The following is a 21,165-nucleotide window of genomic DNA, read 5'->3' as shown; positions in this document are numbered from 1 at the left end:
GGCAGAAGCAGACCTCACCCCCGTCCTTTCTCCCCATGGCAGCCCCTTCAGCCTTCCGGGAAATGTTTCACAGAGGGCCGGGGACCCTGCTGAATGGGGTACCCTGCTGAATGGCTGTGGTGCAGGGAGAAGGGGGATCCCTGAAAAGGGGTGACACCTTCATTGAATGTTTTTCCCTGGTTAAACTTGATTGAACTCCAACCCAGTTTGCACAAAATGCTTCTTCTCTCCCTAGCCCATGGTAAATGGGCATTATAGTGTAATTAATGTTAAGATAACAAATCTAGATGGAACAAAGAGAAAAAAAATCCTACAGCCTAGGGTTATTTCAATTGCAATGATATATGTTAAGGTTTATTGTATGTACCTACATTGTAATTGTTCCTGCTCCACTCTAGAACTTCGGAGAAAGTTTTATACTAGATCGGACAATTTGTTCATTTAGCCCAGTGTTCTGTGTACTCCAGAAGCAGCATCACAGAGTCTGCTTAGATTCCTCCATGAGCAGGGCTCCACCAAGTCCTGAACATGGAGGACCCCCTGCCTCCCAGGAGGAATCCACATTCAGAGGTAACAATGAGGATGTGGGTGGTGGGGAACTCAGTTCGTGTGTTGCCCGAAGCCAGGAATTCACCTGTGCTGCACCTCCTGCCCCCCCGCCCACCCTTGAGGAGGATGTGGCACAAGTGAGGTGTCCCCAGCCTAGGTGGTGGCTGGAGCAGTCCAGCCATGCCTGTGCTGGGGATGCTTTGCTCGCACTGTGCTTTCCTAAACCGGGGAGGATGTGGGTAGGCAAAGCCTCTGCAACTTAGGTAGCGGATGGAGTGTTCCAGCCATCACATGGGTCAGAGCGGCTTAGCCTGTGCTATGCCTTCTCCCAGTGGGGAAGTCAGGGTGGTTTTGCAGCACAGGGGTTTTCTTGGACTGGAGAAACCTCATACTCTGCAAAGTCGGTTCCCCACTTGAAAAACCATCTGGAGGTCCAGCTGGCACTTCGGCCAGGGACCAGATGATGTCAGGGGTGTAGTCACAACCCCTGATGTTACCCAACCCATGAAGGGTTGGATAACAACAGGGGTGTTTCCTGCCTCCTAGCTGAGCAGTGCAGAGCAGAGGAAGCTGCTCCAGCTGGTCTAGGGGCTATACAAGAAAGCAAACTCCCAGAGAGTGAGCGAACAGGGAGAGCAAACAAAAGTTGGCCAGGGAGTTGCAGTGGAAGAGGAAACAAAGGCAAAGCAGTGAGTGGGCTGGAGTAAGCCCAGGGGACTTGCCATTCTGAGTCGGCATGTGCTTACCAAGTGCTCCTGAGAACTCCAATTGAATTGAAGGGGTGTGGCCTGAGTACTCCAAGCAGCTGTGTGGGCGGGAAGTTTCAGTCTGTTTCCTGCCTCCTAGATGAGCAGAGCAGAGGAAGCTGCTCCTGCTGGTCTAGGAGCTATTCGAGCAAGCAAGCTGCCAGAGTAAGCGATCATGGAGAGCAAGCAGGAGTTGGCCAGGGGAGGTCAAGGGGGAGGCCCCTAACATTTTTTAAATTTTTTTTTTCTTGTAACACACACGTCCATACCAGTGGGACTCTGTTTTTAACCTCCAGTGAATAGAGGACAAAGCACAGGCTATCCCAGTACCATCAGAAAGCAAGAAACATAAAGGGAATAGAGACTATGGAAGGAAAAGGCTCTCCAGTGGTGGTGACCTGCAAGATCAACATGGCCTACATGTGCAACAAGTGCAAGTTGAACATGCTGTTGGAAGAAAAAGTAAGAGGACTGGAGCGGCGACTGTCGACCCTCCAGGGAATAAGAGAACACGAAGAGTTCTTGGACAGAACGGTGGAACTACAGCAGCAAAGTGAAGACCAGAAGCTTGAAGAGCAACAGCAAGCTGAGGCAGAAAAGGAAAATGCTGAGGCGAGGAAAAATGAAGTAGAGGATACTCCTTGGAAAAGGGTGACAGTTAGGAGAAGAAAAACTAGGCACCACTCTGCACCAGTGGAAGCATTGGAAAAATGGAACCGTTTTCAGGTACTTGAGGATGAGATTGGAGGACAGCCTGCAGAGAAAGAATTACAGGGGAACCCGCATGAGAGTGAGCAAGAGGCTGAAGGTCAGTCAAGCAGAGGTGATGAAACCAAGGCCTACAACAACAAGAAGAGAAGAGTAGTAGTAGTGAGAGACTCCTTGCTGTGTGGGATCAAAACCAAGTATGTCACGAAGACCCATGGACTCGTCAGGTATGCTGTCTCCCAGGAGGACGGATTAGAGACGTGACTGAAGGGTTGCCTGCACTCATAAAGCCCACTGACAGGTATCCCTTTCTTCTCATCCATGTGGGAACAAATGATACTGCCAAGCGGAGCTACGAAGAAATCACGTCAGACTTTGAAGCTTTGGGAAGGAAACTCAAGAACTTTGGGGCCCAGATAGTTTTCTCATCCATCCTTCCAGTAGTTAGAAGAGGGATAGAAAGGGAAAGAAAAATACTCCGTCTGAGTGACTGGCTACAAAGGTGGTGCCGACAAGAAGATGGGCTGTTGGCAAGGGACGGGTTGCACCTCACAAAGGCTGGGAAGAATGTGTTTGGCCACAGCATGAAGAACTTCATCAGGAGCGCTTTAAACTGACTCCTACGGGGAGGGGAGATGTAAAGATGTAAAGTTGGGGGTAACAATGGACGAAGGCTCCTGCACTGTAACAGAAATAGCAGCTCTAATAGCACCCAATAATAGTACCCAATAATAGTCTTCACAACCATGTAGGAAGAAAGCCAGACTATGAAGCACACAGTCTTCGATGTCAAAACATGGCCCCTCCAAGAAATTCCTGACTTGTGTTGCGGATAACTTCCTCCTACAGAAAGTAGAAGAAGGAACTAGAGGATCAGCTATGCTTGACTTGATCCTAACCAACAGAGATGACTTAGTGGATAAACTAGCAGTTACGGGAAGTCTGCGGGAAAGTGACCATGTTATACTTGAGTTCTCGGTTCTAAAGGAAGCAAAAGCCAAGTGTAGCCAAACGCATATCCCGCATTTTAGGAAAGCCAATTTTAATAAACTCAGGACAGTGAAAAGTAAGGTCCCATGGCAAGCGACTCTAACAAGAAAAGGAGTCCAAGATGGGTGGGAGTTTTTAAAAAGAAATTCTCAAGGCACAATTACAAACAATTGCAACAAGAAAAAAAGGTGGAAGACAACAGAAGAAGCCAATGTGGCTTCACAAAAAGCTTAGAGATGACCTGAAAACAAAAAAATGCACATATAGGAAGTAGAAGGAAGGCCAAGCAACAAAGGAAGAGTACAAGCAGGTAGCACAGAATTGCGGGGATGGCGTCAGGAAGGCTAAAGCTGAGAACGAGCTGAGGTTAGCGAGGGATGCTAAAAGCAACAAAAAAGCTTTCTTCAGATACGTGCATGGTAAAAGACAGAGGAAAGAAATGGTGGTTGAGCTATTAAATAAGGATGGCAAAATGATAACAGAAGACAAAGAAAAGGCAGAAGTGCTCAATTCCTACTCTGGGTCATTCTTCTCCCAAAAGAGGGTCTATGACCCCCTGGCAAAGGTGAAGTACAGGCTGAAGGGGCAGGATTGCAGCTAGAGATCGATAGGCATATCGTCAAGGAACACCTAATTACTTTGAATGAGTTCAAATCTCCAGGGCCAGATGAACCGTATCCTAGAGTAATAAAGGAACTGGCAGAAGAGCTCTCAGAACCACTGTCTATTATCTTTGAGAAATCATGGAGGATGGGTGAAGTGCCAGGATGACTGGAGAAGGGCTAATGTTGTCCCTATCTTCAAAAGGGGTAAAATGGAGGAACTTGGGAACTACAGACCAGTCAGTCTGACATCAATCCCTGGGAAAATTCTGGAGCAGATGATAAAGCAATCCATCTGTAAGCACCTTGAAAAAAATGCAGTGATTACTTGAAGCCAACATGGATTTGTCAAGAACATATCCTGCCAGACTAATCTGATCTCACTTTTTGATCAGGTAACCTCCCTTGTGGACTGGGAATGCTGTGGACATAATATACCTCGACTTTAGCAAAGCTTTCGACAAAGTGCCCTGTGATACTCTGATGAACAAACTAGCTCAAAGTGGGCTAGATGAAACAACTATTAGGTAGATCCACAGTTGGCTACAGAATCAGACTCAAAGAGTGCTTATCAATGGGATCTTCTCAAACTGGGGAGAGGTAACGAGCGAGGTACTGCAGGGCTCAGTCCTGGGCCCAGTGCTCTTCCACAGTTTTATTAATGACTTGGAGGAGGAGGTGCAGGGAATGCTGATCAAATTTGCAGATGACACAAAATTGGGCAGGATAGCTAATACCCTGGAAGACAGAAACAAAATTCAAAGTGATCTTGATAGACTGGAGCGCTGGGCAGAAAACAACAGAATGACATTTAATAGGGATAAATGCCAAGTTCTGCACATAGGAAAAAGAAACCAAATGCACAGTTACAAGATGGGGTATACTTGGCTCAACAACACTACAAGCGAGAAGGATCTTGGAATTGTTATTGATCACAAGCTGAATACGAGCCAACAGTGTGATGTGGCTGCAAAAAAGGCAAATGCTCTTTTGGGCTGCATTAATAGAAGCATAGCTTCCAAATTCCTGGAAGTACTAGTTCCCCTCTACTCAGCACTGGGTAGGCCTCATCTGGAGTACTGTGTCCAGTTCTGGGCACCACACTTGAAGAAGGATGCAGACAAACTGGAGAGGGTTCAGAGGAGGGCAACAAAGATGATCAGGGGACTGGAAACAAAGCCCTATGAAGAGAGACTGAAAGAACTGGGCATGTTTAGCCTTGAGAAGAGAAGACTGAGGGGAGATAGGATAGTGCTATTCAAGTACTTGAAAGGCTGTCACAGAGAGGAAGGCTAGGATCTCTTCTTGATCTTCCCAGAGTGCAGGACACGGAATCATGGGCTCAAGTTACAGGAAGCCAGATTCTGGCTGAACGTCATGAAAACCTTCCTGACTGTTAGAGCAATACGACAGTGGAACCAATTACCTAGGGATGTAGTGGGCTCTCCTGCACTGGAGGCATTCAGGATGAAGCTGGACAGCCACTTGTCAGGGATGCTTTGACTTGGATTCCTGCACTGAGCAGAGGGTTGGACTCGATGGTCTTATAGGCCCCTTCCAACCCTACTATTCTATGATTCTAAGGCAGAGTGGGGAGTCATTTGATTCCCCATCCCTGCTCTGCACTGGCTGGCAGCAGCACTCTAGGAGTCTTTTGCATCACCTACCACTTAATCTTTTTAACTGGAGATGGCAGGGATTGAACCTGGGGCTTCTTGCATGTAGAGCATGTGCAGTGTCACTGAGCTATGGTTTTATCTGTTCCTAGGTAGGGAATGGAGCTGTGCATTAATACTGATATAAGCACAACCTCAATGCCTCATTGTGAATAAAAATGAAAACTGTTACTCTTAACTATAAATGAATCCACAGGTAGGGTAGTGAAGGCTGATCTTCTAATATTTGAATAGGAAGTGTTATGTGCTAAACCCTTAGCAAAGCAGGCCATCTCAGGATATTCAGTAGGTCGTTGATTATAAGTGGACTTCCAGGTTAGACAGCAAGCTTGATCCATATTGCTATATTTAAAAATATGGAGCTCAACTTAAAACAAGCTCAGTGCAGCCTTTACAAAAGACTAATATAGAATTATTACAGATCACAGATAACGGTGGTTGTGAAAATTTATGTGGATTTTAGAGTAAGTTTAAAAATGCTGTGATAAGTAGTAGAAAAAATCAAGCTGTCTATTAAGAAGCAACTTACGAATTGGAAACGTTTTGCATGATTGCTGACAGCAATTACTTGTGAAGGCCCAAGAGAGGAAAAAGTTACTTCATGTTTTAAAAGGTGCTATTAGATCCATGCTTCCATGGTACACCTATACATGTATTCACAGATGTGAAAATTCACTTCTTCTACTTGAATTTCCAATTTATAGAATTTGTTACAAAGTAGACAAGGTATGTTATCTTCAGCACTATTTCAAAATTATATTTGTTTCTGTCAAAGTTTATTCAGAGCCTAAACAGGAACTAAACTTAATGATATTCTCTGTTTTAATACATTTCTTTTTCTAGTGTTACACAACACGTGGCCTAGAACTCTCCAGAGTGACGGTAGTTGATCCTTCTCTTCATGTAGTCTATGATGCACTTGTTAAGCCAGATAATGAAATCATAGATTATAATACTAGGTATGTGTATCATTTGATCACCAAAACATCAGGAGTTTGAAGATGGTGTTTTTTAAGCCCTGGCTCTGATCCAAAGCTTCATGTACAACTGATGCACATTTACTGCTTTTTGCTGTTGTATCTCGGAGAATTGCATCAGATCTCAAGTGAAGTTACTTTTTAAAAGGCTTTCATATTATATTGTGGGCTTGAGTACCCTTTCACCCCAGAAAAAATGAAGACAAATTAAGTGGGTTATTTTTCTCATTCTCTTATGACAAATATTCCTTTGTTTTCCCACTTCAGGTCTCATTTCAGACAAAAAGGTACCTGTCAATAGTGACAGGTAGAAATAACTGTTAGCCTCCATGTCTGTTTGACTGCCTGTTTCAGATACTAGGGGTGTGTCTGTTGTGGGTGCATTGATGCAAAATTGAAAATGTGGGAAGTACCTGAAAAAGCAGTTACCTTTCAATCACATTAAAATGATAACACTATTTAGGGTGCATGGTTGGTACTAATGCAATTAAGTTTATCTATGGTATATAAATATGGCAGCTGAAAGATTAGCATGGGTCCTAGTCAGTGGTGTATTTGGACTACATGTTTCAATGTGTATTGTAATGCACTGAAAAGTGTGAATACAGTTTGAAAGAGTATGAAAGTGGGTGAACTTTTAAAAACACGAATGGTGACCAATTACTTCCTTTTTATTGGCTTATTAAACTGACAAATTTGGAAGAAAACATGGCAACATCATTAAAACTGGTGGCAGAGAAATGAAAATTCTTGAAGTACAGTCAGGGCCAGAAATATTGGAACAAGGATAACTGTTTGGGCAGTTGGCCTCTGTACACCACCACATTGAAGTTTTGAAAGGAAACACACCCAGATGGGAGCAAAGTCAAGACTTTCAGCTGTAATTCAAGGGGTTTGACACAAGTGGGGCACTAACCATTCAGGAAGGACAGCCAGTGGCATACACACACACCCATCGTTGGTGGCTCATAAGTAATGGAACGAATGGCTGACAAGCAGCTGCATGGCCAGGTGTGGCCTGTTTCCTGGGTACCCCATGACCGATCAAGCAGAGAAAAGGCCTGGAGGTGGTTCTGAGTGTTACATTTGCATTTGGTAGCTGATCACTGGAACTCCCAACATGAGGTCCAAAGAGGTGTCCGTGCGAGTGAAGGAGGCCATCATTAGGCTGAGGAAACAAAATAAACCCATCAGAGAGATAGCAAAAACAGTGGGAGTGGCCAATACAACAGTTTGGAACATCCTGAAAAAGAAGGAATTAACTGGCAAGCTCAGCAACAGCAAAAGGCCTGGAAGACCACGGAAGACAACTAAAGTGGATGATCGCAGAATTCTGCTCATGGTGAAGAGGAACCCTTTCAGAACATGTAGCTAGGTCAAGAATGCTCTTGCGGAGGTAGGCATGTCATTGCCAACATCTACAGTCAAGAGACGGCTTTATGAATATAAATACAGAGGCTTCACAACAAGGTGCAAACCACTGGCAATGCTCAAGAACCGAAAGGCCAGATTAACCTTTGCCAGCAAACACCTAAAAAAGCCTGCCCAGTTCTGGAATAAGATTCTTTGGACTGATGAAACCAAGATTAACTTGTACCAGAATGATGGGAAGAGAAAAGTATGGAGAAGGAAAGGAACAGCTCATGATCCACAGCATACCACATCATCTGTCAAACATGGTGGAGGCAGTGTTATGGCATGGGCATGTATGGCTGCCAATGGAACTGGGTCACTGCTGTTTATTGATGACCTGACTGCTGATCAAAGCAGCAAGATGAATTCTGAAGTGCATAGGGCTATACTTTCTGCTCAGATTCAGCCGAATGCTGCCAAACTGATAGGACGCCACTTCATATTGCAGATGGATAATGACCCAAAACATACAGCAAAAGCTACCCAAGAGTTTCTCAAGGCAAAGAAGTGGGCTGCTGTTCAATGGCCAAGTCAGTCACCTGATCTCAACCCAAGAGAGCATGCTTTTCACTTACTGAAGACAAGACTGAAGGCAGAAAGACCCACAAACAAGCAGCAGCTGAAGGCAGCTGCAGTAAAGGCCTGGCAAAGCATCTCGAGGGAGGGAGGAAACTCCGCATTTGGTCATGTCCATGGGTTCCAGACTTCAGGCAGTCATTGACCGCAAAGGATTTTCATCCAGGTATTAAAGGTGAATGGTTAGTGCCCCACTTTTGTCAAACCCCTTGAATTACAGCTGAAAGTCCTGACTTCGCTCCCGTCTGGGTGTGTTTCCTTTCAACTTCAATGTGGTGGTGTACAGAGGCCAACTGCCAAAACAGTTACCCTTGTTCCAATATTTCTGGCTCTGACTGTATATCTTACCTACAATCAAATTAATATTAAGTGAGATAAGAGAACCTGTTATTTCAAAAGCATTCACACCTTTCTGTCTCCCCCAAATCTAACTGTGTATCCATATTGTTTTGCTTCTGTTGGCTTTCTCTGATCTGCTTTAGGTTTTCTGGAGTAACAGCAGAGGACATGAAGAATACTCTAACATCCATTCGGGATGTGCAGGCAATATTGCTAAACTTGTTCAGCGCAGACACTATTTTAATGGGACATAGTTTAGAGAGTGACTTATTTGCTCTTAAGGTAAATTGCACATAATAATCAGATGTTTACACTAGTTTGAAATATTCTCAGACATAGTATTACTTACATCTGTATCATAAAAACTGTTCAAATTTAACTTTTCAAGGAATGTGACATCAAATACTGCATGCATGGAGAGTTCTGCTAAGCCCCACTAGCCCGGCATTCTGTTTCTCACAGTGGCCAACCAGATGTCTATGGAAGCCCATAAGTAGGACATGCTGCTGTTCCCAGCCTTGAGATTATTTTATAATGAAAAGTGGTTAATGAATTTCATAAATAAATATTCAGGAGGTACATTGCTTCTGGTCCTGGTGGTAGCATACAGCCATCATGACTAGTAGCATTGCTAGCCTTACCCTACATAAACTTGTCTAATCCCATTTTAAAGTTATCTAACTTGGTGGTCATGACCACATCTTGTGGCATCAAATTCTGTAATTGAATTTATATGGTGTGTGAAAAAGTACTTCATATTGATAACTGAGATGTGATCGGTTATGCTTTATATGTTTCAAATTGATGAAGAAAAAATTATTTGTCTTAACACACTGGAAAAGAGTATATTTTAATGAGATAATGTTTGCTATCTAGCTGTAATGAAAATATTATTTCTGTTTCTAATCTGAAGGCTGATTTGTCACTTTGGTACATAACCAGAAATGTAGAAAACTGTTCCTGGTGGAAAAGGAGGTTCAGTGTAGACAGCATTGAGTTTCTTCACTACCCTGTTTTTTGTATAAACTGTACTTCCTGTACATAGGCTTCAGTGTCTTTCATTTGCCCCGAATGAGTGCAGGCAACCCCAGGAAAAGAAACACTTTTATTAAGACCACATAATGAAGGATGTGAAAAGGTTCAAGTGATTCCATGCCAGGGATTGTAAAAGCAGCTTTATTAGAAATTAGTTTTTTTAACAATAGAAATATTTCAAGAGGCAGTTCAAGATCCAGTTTGTGTCACTGAATAATCCAACTTTATTTTCCTTATAGGTGTTTCATAATAAGATTGTGGATACATCAGTAGTTTTTCCTCATCGGCTGGGTTTTCCTCATAGAAGAGCACTTAGGAATCTAATGGCCGATTATCTCCGAAGAATTATTCAAGATGATGGTAAGACCATTTTGCAAAAATGAGTAGTGTTTTGCACAATTAATGGAGAAGAACCAAGAAGTGAGCAGGATCTGCATTGCTACCCTCAGTCTTTCCAAACAGATTCAGCTTTCCCTACTAAGGACTGTATCATGCATTCATGTGCATCACTTGGTTACTGGCAGCTGAAAGTGTACTGACTGCACTGACAAAAATGTATTTGAGGTAACATCAGATGGCAAGTTCTGTCTTGTAATGTTAGATCTGCGATGGTTCATTCACATATGCTAATCCAACCTTATTGTTTCTGTCATCAAGTGAAGAGCATGTATCAGGAGGACCAGATCTAAATTCACAACAAAGAACTAGCTATCGACATAACATCTGTCGTAGAAGGAGTTCTAGAGTTGTGATACGTTCCTCAATTCAAGACACAAATTTTGTGAGTCTTACCAAATACCTTTAAGGCTAATCAGGCAGATAATCTTCCATTTTAACTTTAGCTAGAGAAATGCCAAATCAGGGGGAAAGTGGGCAGGTTTCTTGAATATGATTTAAAATCTTAATAGAAGGCAATGAAGATGATTGTAGTTCAACAGGGTTGCACACCAACTCTGCTTGAACCCTAAGTATAACTAGCAGGTGGAAGGATACATATATGTTTCTGATTGGATGAAAAGAGGATAATTGAACATATGTGCTAGTACGGTAAATATAGCACTTTAGCCGGCTTCCACTTTTTATCTTTTTCAAGACTTATTCTCTCCACTGTTAAAACTACAGCTATGTTTATGGTTTCATTTCTAGGTTGTATATGCAATCAGTGCTCACTCACATCACAACTTTCATGCTATTACAACATCTTGTTTTAAATGGGCAGTCTGCATCTAAACTGGATGTATTCTGCATCATTGTTTTCTCTCCCTGAATTGATTTCTTCACCTATACTATGCATTTTGCCTGTCTTTGTAAGTCCCATGAGGTTACTGCTATGGAGTATTGATCATAAATTTATGCAAGTGATCACACATGTGCTGTTGCTAAGGCGCCATTACTCTGTAATGCTGTTCTGGAATTCCAGTAGGCAATGGTGGCAGCCTACATTTCTAGCAAATGCACTATTAGGCATGCATGGGGAAAGAAAAAGCATAAGTTAAGAATTGATCCCTTTGAGAGCCCACTTAACAAGGAAGGAACCCAAATACCATTTAATTCAGGGGTTGCTAGCTCCTGTATTCTTGGGGTGGCATGTTATGTTCCCGTCCTGGGGATTGGAATGTATTTTGCGGTACAATTTTGCTGAACCTCCTCATGAATTGACAAGCTCCATGCACAATAAAGCTGTCAGCAGCAAAGGTTTCATGGTTATGGAATGCACATACTCAGGCATAGCATTCTATCCAAATGCACATATTTACATATTACATAAAATCCCCCCAAAATTATGTAACCTTAACATGTGGAATATGTGTTTCTTATAGTTTTCTTTTCCTTAGTGTTTGGTAAGGAAAGCATGAACCACTAAAACTACTTTAGGGGCCAGAAAACTACTAGTTGCCCATTCCTGATCTAGCTGAAATGCACCCCATTCTAATGCTGATTTAGATCATATTGCAATATGATTGAAAACCAGAAATTTATCCAAATTTTCTTCTGTGATATTTGAGTACAGGGAAAATAGACACTTTTTTTTTTTTGCATAGTAACAATCAGATATCTTAAAAGAAAATTTTCAAACTATCATTTTGATAGGATAACTCATGAAACAAATACAGCAAGTAGTTTTAGGTTTATTACTACTAAATATTTATTCAGTGCCAACTTCGTCCTGTCTTTTAAATCTGCATGGATGTTGTTCTTTCTAGTTGGTGGTCATGATTGTAGTGAAGATGCAACTGCTTGTATGGAACTTATGCTTTGGAAAGTAAAAGAAGACACTAAAGGCAGAAGATAGTGAGAATTCTAAGCAGAGGCTTCTCTTCATTAGCTAGAGACAATTGCTAGTGTTAAATATATTAAAGACATTTTCTATCCCTGTAATTATATTAATTCAAAAGAGTACTGTACTAAGTATATATACTAACTGGTTGTGCAGGAAAGTTTGGGTATTCAAGATTATGATATTTTCGTTGAATATAACGTTAGAGTTAATTATGGGAGTTTTGACCGATTCAGAATTGTTAATAGAAACAATGAACGTTAATGTTGACAATTTGGAAGGTACACTGTATTTATTTTCCTTTTATGACACTTGTATATATGTCCTGAACAAAAAATACTCTATCTTGCTATTCATCTGTCCTGGTTTGCAGAAGTAAAACTGAGGTCCAGTTTTCCCATGGATAAAACAAGTGGTAAAAATTATGCAGTCCTTTCATTTAGTCAATAAATCTTTCTGGAAGTTGTATATACACCTATAAACAGGCAGTTTGTAAAATACAATTAAAATACATGTGCAGTTTATAGTACTGCTTTACAGCTTTAATCTCTGCCTGTTAACATTATAGAACAAAGGGATTCTGCAAGTTGAACTGCAAATGGGCATTAAAGGCAACAGTGAAAATGGGCAAGTCTTTCTATAATTTTTTTTAGAAGCAGAGTAAAAAGCTGTTCGTTACTACAGAAGATACTCATTTCTTTCTCTATGAAATATCCTGTCAAGTTCCTGTCTCTGATCCAGGGCCCCATCTATATGGCACCGCTTTGACTTCCCATCGCAACTGCGCAGCAATGTGGCTTCTACTCAACATGCCCTGCGATATACTCATGATGTACTGTGCACTTCCCTAACAGACATGCCGTGCCTTTTTTTTGCCATTTTACTGAAATGCGCAGCTGTGCGGCCCCATGAGTGTGCGGGTGCGACACTACAGTGGCTGTTTTGTATTTGAGGGGCTCTGCTGTGTCTTTCCATCCCTTTTTAGGTTAAAAGTGGGTGTTTTGTGCTCCTTCGTTTCTGCACCATCAGTTTGTGGTGCAGAAACACACAAACCTTGGGCCTAACTATATGGGGTATTATTCCAGTCCTGCTGTGGCCCGAAGACTATCATGGCACATGATATATGTCCATCTCCCTAGGAAGTGTGCTGTTTCTTGCTGTAAAATCCATTTGAGGGAGGGGGGAATTGATTTTCTAACAGATCTTCCCATTGTGGTAGCTTCAGCTCAGTTTAGAAGTCTGTGTGACCTGAACTGCCTTCGGTGCGGGCTGGGCAGAGCAGTACTGATTGGCGGAAGGGAAAGTGGTGTCATGAAGGGGTGGACACGAGATGAGTGTCCAAAACATGGATAATTGGAAGGAACTCATTGCCTTTGATTGCACTTTGCTGAATATGGGAACAGAGAGGGCTTGGGAGAATTTAAATTTTTGGACCAGCGAATATGCACAGAAGTCTCCCTCCACCTCTGCCTTTCCTCAGCTGCCCACTTCTTCAGCCAGGATGCCCTTAGGAGCATTTTGACCGACCAGAGGGCGGGGATTGGAAGACCTTTCCTAGTCCCCTGCCCATCCTTGTTCTGAGCAGGTGGCTAATAATTCCCCAGAGTTGGGGGGCGGGAGGACAGAATGCCACATGTTCTCCTCTTTTGCCGTCGTCGTCCCTTGGCCCCAGTGTAGCGACGTGGGCTCCCTCTCACCTCCCTGCCTCTTGGTAGTCTCCTTTAGTGAGGGGAAATCCTAGCCAGAATTGGGGGTGGGGGGAGGCTGTGTGAGTGCTGGAAGAGGTTGGCGGCAAGGGTGGACACAAGGAGAGGTTTGGGTAAACATGTCCATGCGGAAGGAACTTGTTGCCTTAAATTGCACTTCAGTGAGTGCAGGAACAGGCGGGGGGGGGGGGAGAATTCCTTTGCCTGTGCTGTACATCTGTAACATTGGAGATAGGGAGAAGTTCAATGAGTTTAAAAGCTAATTGCCCTCAAATAAAAAGGGAGGGCACAAGGAGAGGAGGGGGCTAAACATGTCCACCTCATTGCCTTAAATTGCACTTCAATGAACACAAGAGCAGGGCGCGGAGCAAGTCTCCACTATTTGGCTGCCCTGCACCTATGCCATTGATGATGTTCAGTTCTACTTGCAGGACTCTGCCCACCCAACCCCCAACTAATGTGGTTGCAGGTGCCATTTGCCCTATGAAATCAGTGGGCTTTTTAAATGTTTACACCTCTTTACTGGCTACGTTTGCCCCAGGAGAAACAAACCCAATTTCATGAAAATTTGGATTTCAATGGAATTGCATCAGAAACCATCTCTGTGCAGATGGGCTCCTTTAAAAAGATGTAATGGCATTTTATGTTCAACTTTAATCTTAAAAACTGCCTCAGTTATCAAATATTCAAGAAACACTGATATGGAACAATGTTTCATGCCGCCACCACTGATCCAGCATTAAAGGAACAGGATAGCGATAAACAGGGAAACTGAAAATGTAGGCTTCATTTCTTGTTCATGGTCTCTGTGCATCACACACATGGGCTCTGCACCTGTGTGGTGCCTTGATTTGAGAGCATTCTATAGCTGAGATATTTTGGTGGGAGCCCCTTACCCACTGTCCCAGTGCGCATGTACCTAACAGGTTCCTGCTTATTCCCTCAGTTCTTAGACCGCCATTGTGCGAGCCTCATTAGGAACACTATCTCCTGTGCTGTGGTTAATAAAACCAAGCTCAGCAACAGCAAAAGGCCTGGAAGACCACAGAAGACAACTAAAGTGGATGACCGCAGAATTCTGCTCATGGTGAAGACGAACCCTTTCACAACATCTAGCCAGGTCACGAACGCTCTTGCATGGTAGGGATGTCATTGTCACCATCTACAGTCAAGAGACGGTTTTATACATTTATAAATGTAAATACATTTACACCAATGTATTTACATTATTTACAATGTATTTACACCAATGATGGGTGTGTGTGTATGCCACTAGCTGTACTTCCTGAATGGTTAGTGCCCCACTTTTGTCAACCCCTTGAATTACAGCTGAAAGTCCTGACTTCGCTCCCATCTGGGTGTGTTTCAGCTTCGATGTGGTGGTGTACAGAGGCCAACTGCCAAAACAGTTATCCTTGTTCCAATATTTCTGGCCCTGACTGTACCTTAATGGTAGCTAAGAAACTGGCAAAGAAAACCAGAACACTGAAGTCCTTGTCAGATATTCAGAAAAAGAAAAGGTGAGAATCCCAGAAGTTGAAAGAAGACTCCAAGAAATCTTTACCGACTATACCACATCTCTGCCACATCTTTTGAATTCACCTACCCCAATTACCTTGGAGCCTTCAGTACTGACCCAAGAGGAGTCTCAGAAACCAATACCATTTCCTTCAACTGTGCAAGGTGAAATAAGAGATTCCACCCCTCCACAATCCCGTCTGGGACCGGAGGTTGATGCTGTTTGACCACCTATGGTTTCTCGTATCTGAGATAACTAACTACCAACAAGGTTCCCCAGATTCTATTGCCTTGGATCTGTATAGGCAGGAACAAAGGGAGTTACCCTCCTTCGTGACGTGAATGGTCTCGATCTCCAATGTCTGATTAGGACAAATGCTTGGATTGGTTTCCCCCACCAAGACATATTTACAAGGATGACTTTTGAGCTCGAGAAGATAGTGACTATTACTATAATCACATGCGATACCTTGGATCAGTGTCATCACAGGACTGACCTCAGGATCAACTGGCTCCTTCAGTGTCTCTTTAACTGATACCATGGAATAAACACATCCATAGGATGTGTTTATTATACCATGATACCAGCTCCTAGGTAACTGATAGATTTGCCCCAACAACCAACAGGCTGACCATGTCTGCCCAAGACATGAGAGCACCTTCTTCGATTTCCCTTCCTGCTGCGCCTTCCCAGCTTAAACCACATGACTCAAGATCTACCTCCCACAGTCTGGTAGGGAGGATTATCAGTCCGATACCACCTTACTTTCATCTGTGGCCCTCGTCCATCTCATCTCTGGACACAACTGTAGGAGCACATGAGGGAGCCTTGCCATCTGAAGATATTTCTCATATCAAGTACTTAAAATGGCCCAGTCATTGGGGTTGGAAACCCAACAGCCCTCACAGAAAATCAAGAACCCAGTGATCGATGCTGTTTATGCAGAGACCTTGACCCCGGTTGCCATCCCATTCTTCCCCACTTTGTTACAGACTGTACAGCAGTCTTAGAAAACACTGTTGTTGATGGCTCCGACTTCAAAGAGGTTAGAGAGCATGTACAGAGTGCAAGAAAAAGATGTTGACTTCTTGTTTTCCCATCTAAGACCCAATTCTGTTGTTGAGTCATCACAAGGATGTTCCTGGAAAGTACACTCATCACCAGTAGAAAAGGAGCATAGAAGGCTTGATCTGATGGACAGGCATATTTATTCATCCAGGCTACCATGGCAAAGTATCAGCTTTTTTTGTGGAAGAAGGTAGGGTTCCTATGTGACCACCCCCCAAAAGACCAAAGAGAGCTGGCACGAATTTTTCAGTCTGAGACCATGAAACTATCTCGTCAACAAATCAACACAAGAAGACACCAAGTGAAGCCAAGTCTATGGTTGGGGCAATAGCTTTGAGGAGACATGCTTGGTTGCAATCTGTGGGACTTGCACAGAAAGTATGATCACATATAGAAGACCTCCCATTTGATGGTGATGAACTCTTTAACATGGGCATGGATGAAGTTATGGAGTCTGTACAAAAGACAAGAACCAAGCCCATCAGTACCATTACCATCATAGGTCACGTCAGTCTTTTTACCAAAATTGCCAACCTACAGAAAGGCCAACCTAATAGCAGTCTTCCTCGGGTTGAAGAGGCAGTACGTCTTCCATTCTTGGGCACAGACAACAGAGACAACTCAAATAAATGGTGCCTTTGACTCCCGCATTTGATTTTGCCCTCCTGTCTCCTTTTCTTTGGATCTCATCTATCTCCTTTCCTCCCAGCATGGAATCTCTGACAACAGACAACTGGGTACTCTTGATCATCAAGAAGGGATACAGAGTCAAATTTGATACCCTCCCTCCTTTCCTAGGCTTCAATACTACCTCTCCATTGAACGTCGTGTTGGAAGAAACAACTTTACTCCTTCAAAAAGGGGCGATTTGCCCATTCCCTCCACAACAGTGCCAAAGGGGTTTCTACTTCTGCTACTTCACGGTGCCAAAAAAGGAAGGAGGGCTTCATCCGATCCTGGATCTCAGAGATATCTCCATCACGCCATGGAGGTTCTGTATGACAACACTAGCAGCCATCCTACCACTATTGCAGAAAGGGGACTGGTTTGCATCGGAAGACCTTAAGGATGCATACTTCCACACTGTAATAGAGGAGACCTACCAGCAATACCTACACTTTGCAATCAGTCCAGGTGTGTACCAGTTCTAGGTACTTCCTTTCAGTCTCTCATTGGCACCATGCATGTTCAGGAAATGCATGGCTGTAGTATGCGTGAACCTCAGACTCCAGGGCATGCAAGTGTACCCATACCTGGACGATTGATTGATCGTATCGTCTACCCTGGCAGCACTTCGTCACGATGTCCATATCACCATACAACTACTTCAAGATTTGGGACTGTATCTCAACATGGAGAAGCCCTCACTCGAGCCCTCCCAGACAATACAGTTCATTGCAGTGGTTTTGGACTCCACCACCACCCATGCTGGCTTACCTTGGGAAGGGGCTGAAACTCTGATCACTCTGGGAAGGAAGTCTGTACTGTACGGAGGCTTACAGCTTAAACAATCCAGAGACTACTAGGACTCATGGCTGCTACTGTGGTGGTGATAGTATGGGCAAAGCTTCACATGCGACCACTGCAAAACTGGTTCCTGAGGGCATTCAATCCATCTCTGAATGCACATCAGGTGAGGTTAAGGATACCCGATGATGTTTTCAAGTCCCTTTGGTGTTGGACACACTATACCAACTTACAGACAGGGGTCCCATTTCTTTGTCAGCGGCCATCAGCAGTATTGATGACAGATGCTTCGCTAGAGGGTTGGGGTGCTCACTGCAGAACTCTTGAGGATTTAGGGCAGATGGCTGGCAAAAGAAAAGTCCTGTCATATCAACTTTCTTGAACTATTGGCAGTCAGGAAGACTAATAGCTTTCAAAACCATCCTTCAGAACCACCTCGTCCAGGTTGTCTCCAACAACACCACAGTAGTGGTATATTTGAACAATCAAGGAGGGACTTGGTAACAAAGACTGAACTCTCCGATCCTCAACCTCTAAGAATGGTGTATCCGGAGGGAGATAAATCTGGTTGCCATTCACGTTGCTGGTACTGACAACGTTCTGGCAGATGCATTGAACCACTCATCTCAAGGAATGCACAAGTGGCAGCTGAACCCGAGAATCCTCCGCAACTTATTTCATTGGTGGGGCACACCCTCAATGGATCTTTTTGCTACCAGGAGCAACTAAGTATGCAAGGCCTTCTGCTGCAGAGCTGGGTTGGGCCACGGATCGCTTGGAAATGCCTTCATGATATAGTGGATGGGAGGACATTTTTACCTCTTCCCTCCTTTCCTTCTGCTCACACGAAGATTGCAGCGGACAAAATGAACTACATCCTGATCATGCTGTGGTAGCCTCGGCAGGCGTGGTTTGCCCCTCTCCTGCGTAGGGTGAATGCATAGATCTAAATCTATACATTTAGATGCAGTGATTGTAGGGATTCATAACATGCTGCCTGGTTGCAAATGTTTGGAGGCATCTGGTATAGAATCATGAGCTAGGTGGCCTATTTGTCTGACCCAACTTGTCAGTTCTTATGTTCTGAGGAGGTTGTTATTTTGGATCAGTAGCTTCAGTGCACAGTTTTAATGATGAGTTGTCAGAATTCAAGCCTATCTAGAAATACCGCTGTGGAAGCCCTTTCCTTTAGGTCAAGCTCTTGGAGCGACTATTCAATGATAAGAGAAAGTACTCTGCATCTGTGTGATGTGTGTTGTTTTTCATTAACTTGGTTTATATTTTTCTTAGCAAGGGATGTGCCAGTCGGATTTTCTGCCTCTGGTCCAAAATCTCTTAAGCCATCTCTCACCTGTGTTTTGCTTTGCCTTTGCGGTAGCTTGCAGGATTTGCCCAGTATATGTAGCTATTTTGCAATATATATTTAACCAGATTTCAAATTGTCCAGTGCCGCAGAAGTGTGCCTATATCCTTACAATAAAGCCAACTTTCTAGGAAAAAATAGATAAGCATCTATGAAATGTAAAACCATGTATTTATTTTAGCCCTATTCTCAGTCCAAATAGTGTATATGTGTGTGAGTGTGCAGGTATATGTGAGTGTGTGTGTATAGAGACAGACAGACAGACAGACAGACAGACAGACAGATCTCTATATATAGATTTATATTGTACACATGTGCATGCACAAACCCACATACACACATATGTACACACACCTTCCAACAGCATTCTGAGGCAGACCTCACTGTAAGTTACACTCATAAGGTATGTGTATAGCTAAAAGGTATTGTACAGAGAGCGCTATACGCCCTTATATACATCACAGCACATTTTGTCCTCCCAGAAGATCAAGATCTTAGGTTATTTAAACTGATAAATAACTGACGCTCTTCCATCTTAAGCAGCTTCTTCAGCAGAACAGTCAATGCCTGCATAGGTAAACTTCTCATACAGGGTTGTATTCACATAAGTCTGAAAGTATAATCGATAAGAATAAGTTCAACATTTTAGTTTGTACTCAGGAACTGATGTAAATTCTTACTGTTGTTCTACGTTCCAGGCTTTTGTCCTTTTATCCCCTGTGTAACATGAAGTTATAAAGGTCTGCACTGAACACTGCACTGTACTGAAAAAGCACTGAACAAATGCATTTTACTTCTCTTAAAAACATACACAGAGAGATTCTCTTTTTTTTTTAAAAGACATTGCTGGTAGTTCTGCTGGCATGACTCAAGTTAGGACATTACCCATCATTTGAAGACTGATGATTTAGACCAACTGAGAAGTCACCTTTAGAACTTAGTGACATACAGCATCTCATCTGTATACCAAAAGAACCACATCACTCATCACATTTTATGTGAAGCAGCTTCTAACTATGACAAAATGGATGCTTGTGAGATCTTCACATGTGACGCTGATACCTATGCAACCCAGTCTGTCCATTTTGCTACCAATGTGGCATAGGAGCTCACCAGAGGGCAATGGTTTGACGTGGCAACCAAGGTAACTCATGAACTGGGGCTCAGTAAAGTTCTTCTGAGTCCATGCTGACAATCACAGTCGTTCTTACCTTCCTTTCTTCCAACATCCTGTTCAAAGATACGAGTATTTGGGCAAATGATGGCCTCTCGTAAGGCTTTTCTCTCCAGCACTGTCTCATTAGATCATAACTGAGGAGGAAGCAGACAATACAGACCATAGCACCATATTTACAAATGCACAATCAGCTGCCATAAGCTTAAAGGTGGGATTATTCAACAGGCTGTGATGGTCTATGAGATCATAGCATGAAAGCCAACCATTTGCAAAGAGCACAAATCCACTATATTTCAGAGGATTCTTTTGCTGGTCATACTTTCTGCTGTTTCTAAAGCAGAAATACAAATGTCAAAAGGTACAATCCACTGGGAAGTTCTGGACAAACCGGACTGTAATGAACAGGAGCTGTATAAGAACAGTATAAGGCTGTATAAGAACAGTTCCCATTCATTTCAGTGGGGCTTAAACAGGAGCACTACCTGGTGTATGATACCCCATGCTAGGTGTGTTTGTATGGGCAGCATGTGTGTCTTTCTTGACCTAAATGGGACATTACTGAAGAATCAAATGTTTATCTTAGCAATAGCTTTCATCAGATTGATAGAAGAAATACTTCCTGCTCCCCTGAGAGCTCTATGGAAATCATTTTAGAAGTTCACTTTGATGGTAGAAACATTCTTCTCCTTCCAAATTAAATCAAAGTGTAGCTTATTCTAGTAATCTTCTCACATACCTGATGTAAATTGCCCCCTATTACAGATGTATATCTAAAATGCCATTAGGCAAAGAGGGTATAGGAAAGAAACATTCAACATAGCAAGAAGGGAATTACTTACACCTCATCATCACAGTTGAGAGGCTTCTCCAATCTGTACCCTTGGGGCAATTTCTCATACAGTTCTGCACAAGTCATCCCACAGTATGGTGTTCCACCTAGAACAGGAGATTTAACATATATAGCATTGCTATAGGA

The 21,165-nt window shown here is 43.0% G+C and overlaps 2 protein-coding genes across 5 annotated transcripts in view; one reads left to right on the top strand and one right to left on the bottom strand.

The window, feature by feature from the left end:
- LOC146352667 (RNA exonuclease 1 homolog) overlaps window positions 1-12,571 on the top strand; it is a 36,042-nt gene extending 23,471 nt beyond the window's left edge. For all 4 annotated transcript variants that reach the window (XM_084832143.1, XM_084832144.1, XM_084832142.1 and 1 more), the window contains 4 exons: window positions 6,115-6,230; window positions 8,720-8,858; window positions 9,851-9,971; window positions 11,816-12,571. In XM_084832143.1, coding sequence (XP_084688269.1) covers window positions 6,115-6,230; window positions 8,720-8,858; window positions 9,851-9,971; window positions 11,816-11,904 — 465 coding nt within the window. In that variant the 3' untranslated portion in view covers window positions 11,905-12,571. The remainder of the gene's footprint in view (window positions 1-6,114; window positions 6,231-8,719; window positions 8,859-9,850; window positions 9,972-11,815) is intronic.
- A 6,592-nt stretch (window positions 12,572-19,163) lies between these two features.
- The window catches only part of TEK (TEK receptor tyrosine kinase), a 69,707-nt gene continuing 67,705 nt past the window's right edge, over window positions 19,164-21,165 (bottom strand). Inside the window, exons 21-23 of the mRNA XM_084834615.1 lie at window positions 21,029-21,125; window positions 20,224-20,323; window positions 19,164-19,622 (exon numbers count right to left, since the gene is read on the bottom strand). Of these exons, the coding sequence (XP_084690741.1) occupies window positions 19,548-19,622; window positions 20,224-20,323; window positions 21,029-21,125 (272 nt within the window). The 3' untranslated portion in view covers window positions 19,164-19,547. The remainder of the gene's footprint in view (window positions 19,623-20,223; window positions 20,324-21,028; window positions 21,126-21,165) is intronic.

This window comes from Heloderma suspectum, chromosome 2, assembly GCF_057233095.1.
Source record: "Heloderma suspectum isolate Gila_16-S chromosome 2, 16-S_ref, whole genome shotgun sequence".
NCBI classification, from domain to species: domain Eukaryota; kingdom Metazoa; phylum Chordata; class Lepidosauria; order Squamata; family Helodermatidae; genus Heloderma; species Heloderma suspectum.
Note: the sequence above shows the minus strand (reverse complement) of the source record. Positions and strands in the feature narration are given on the sequence as shown.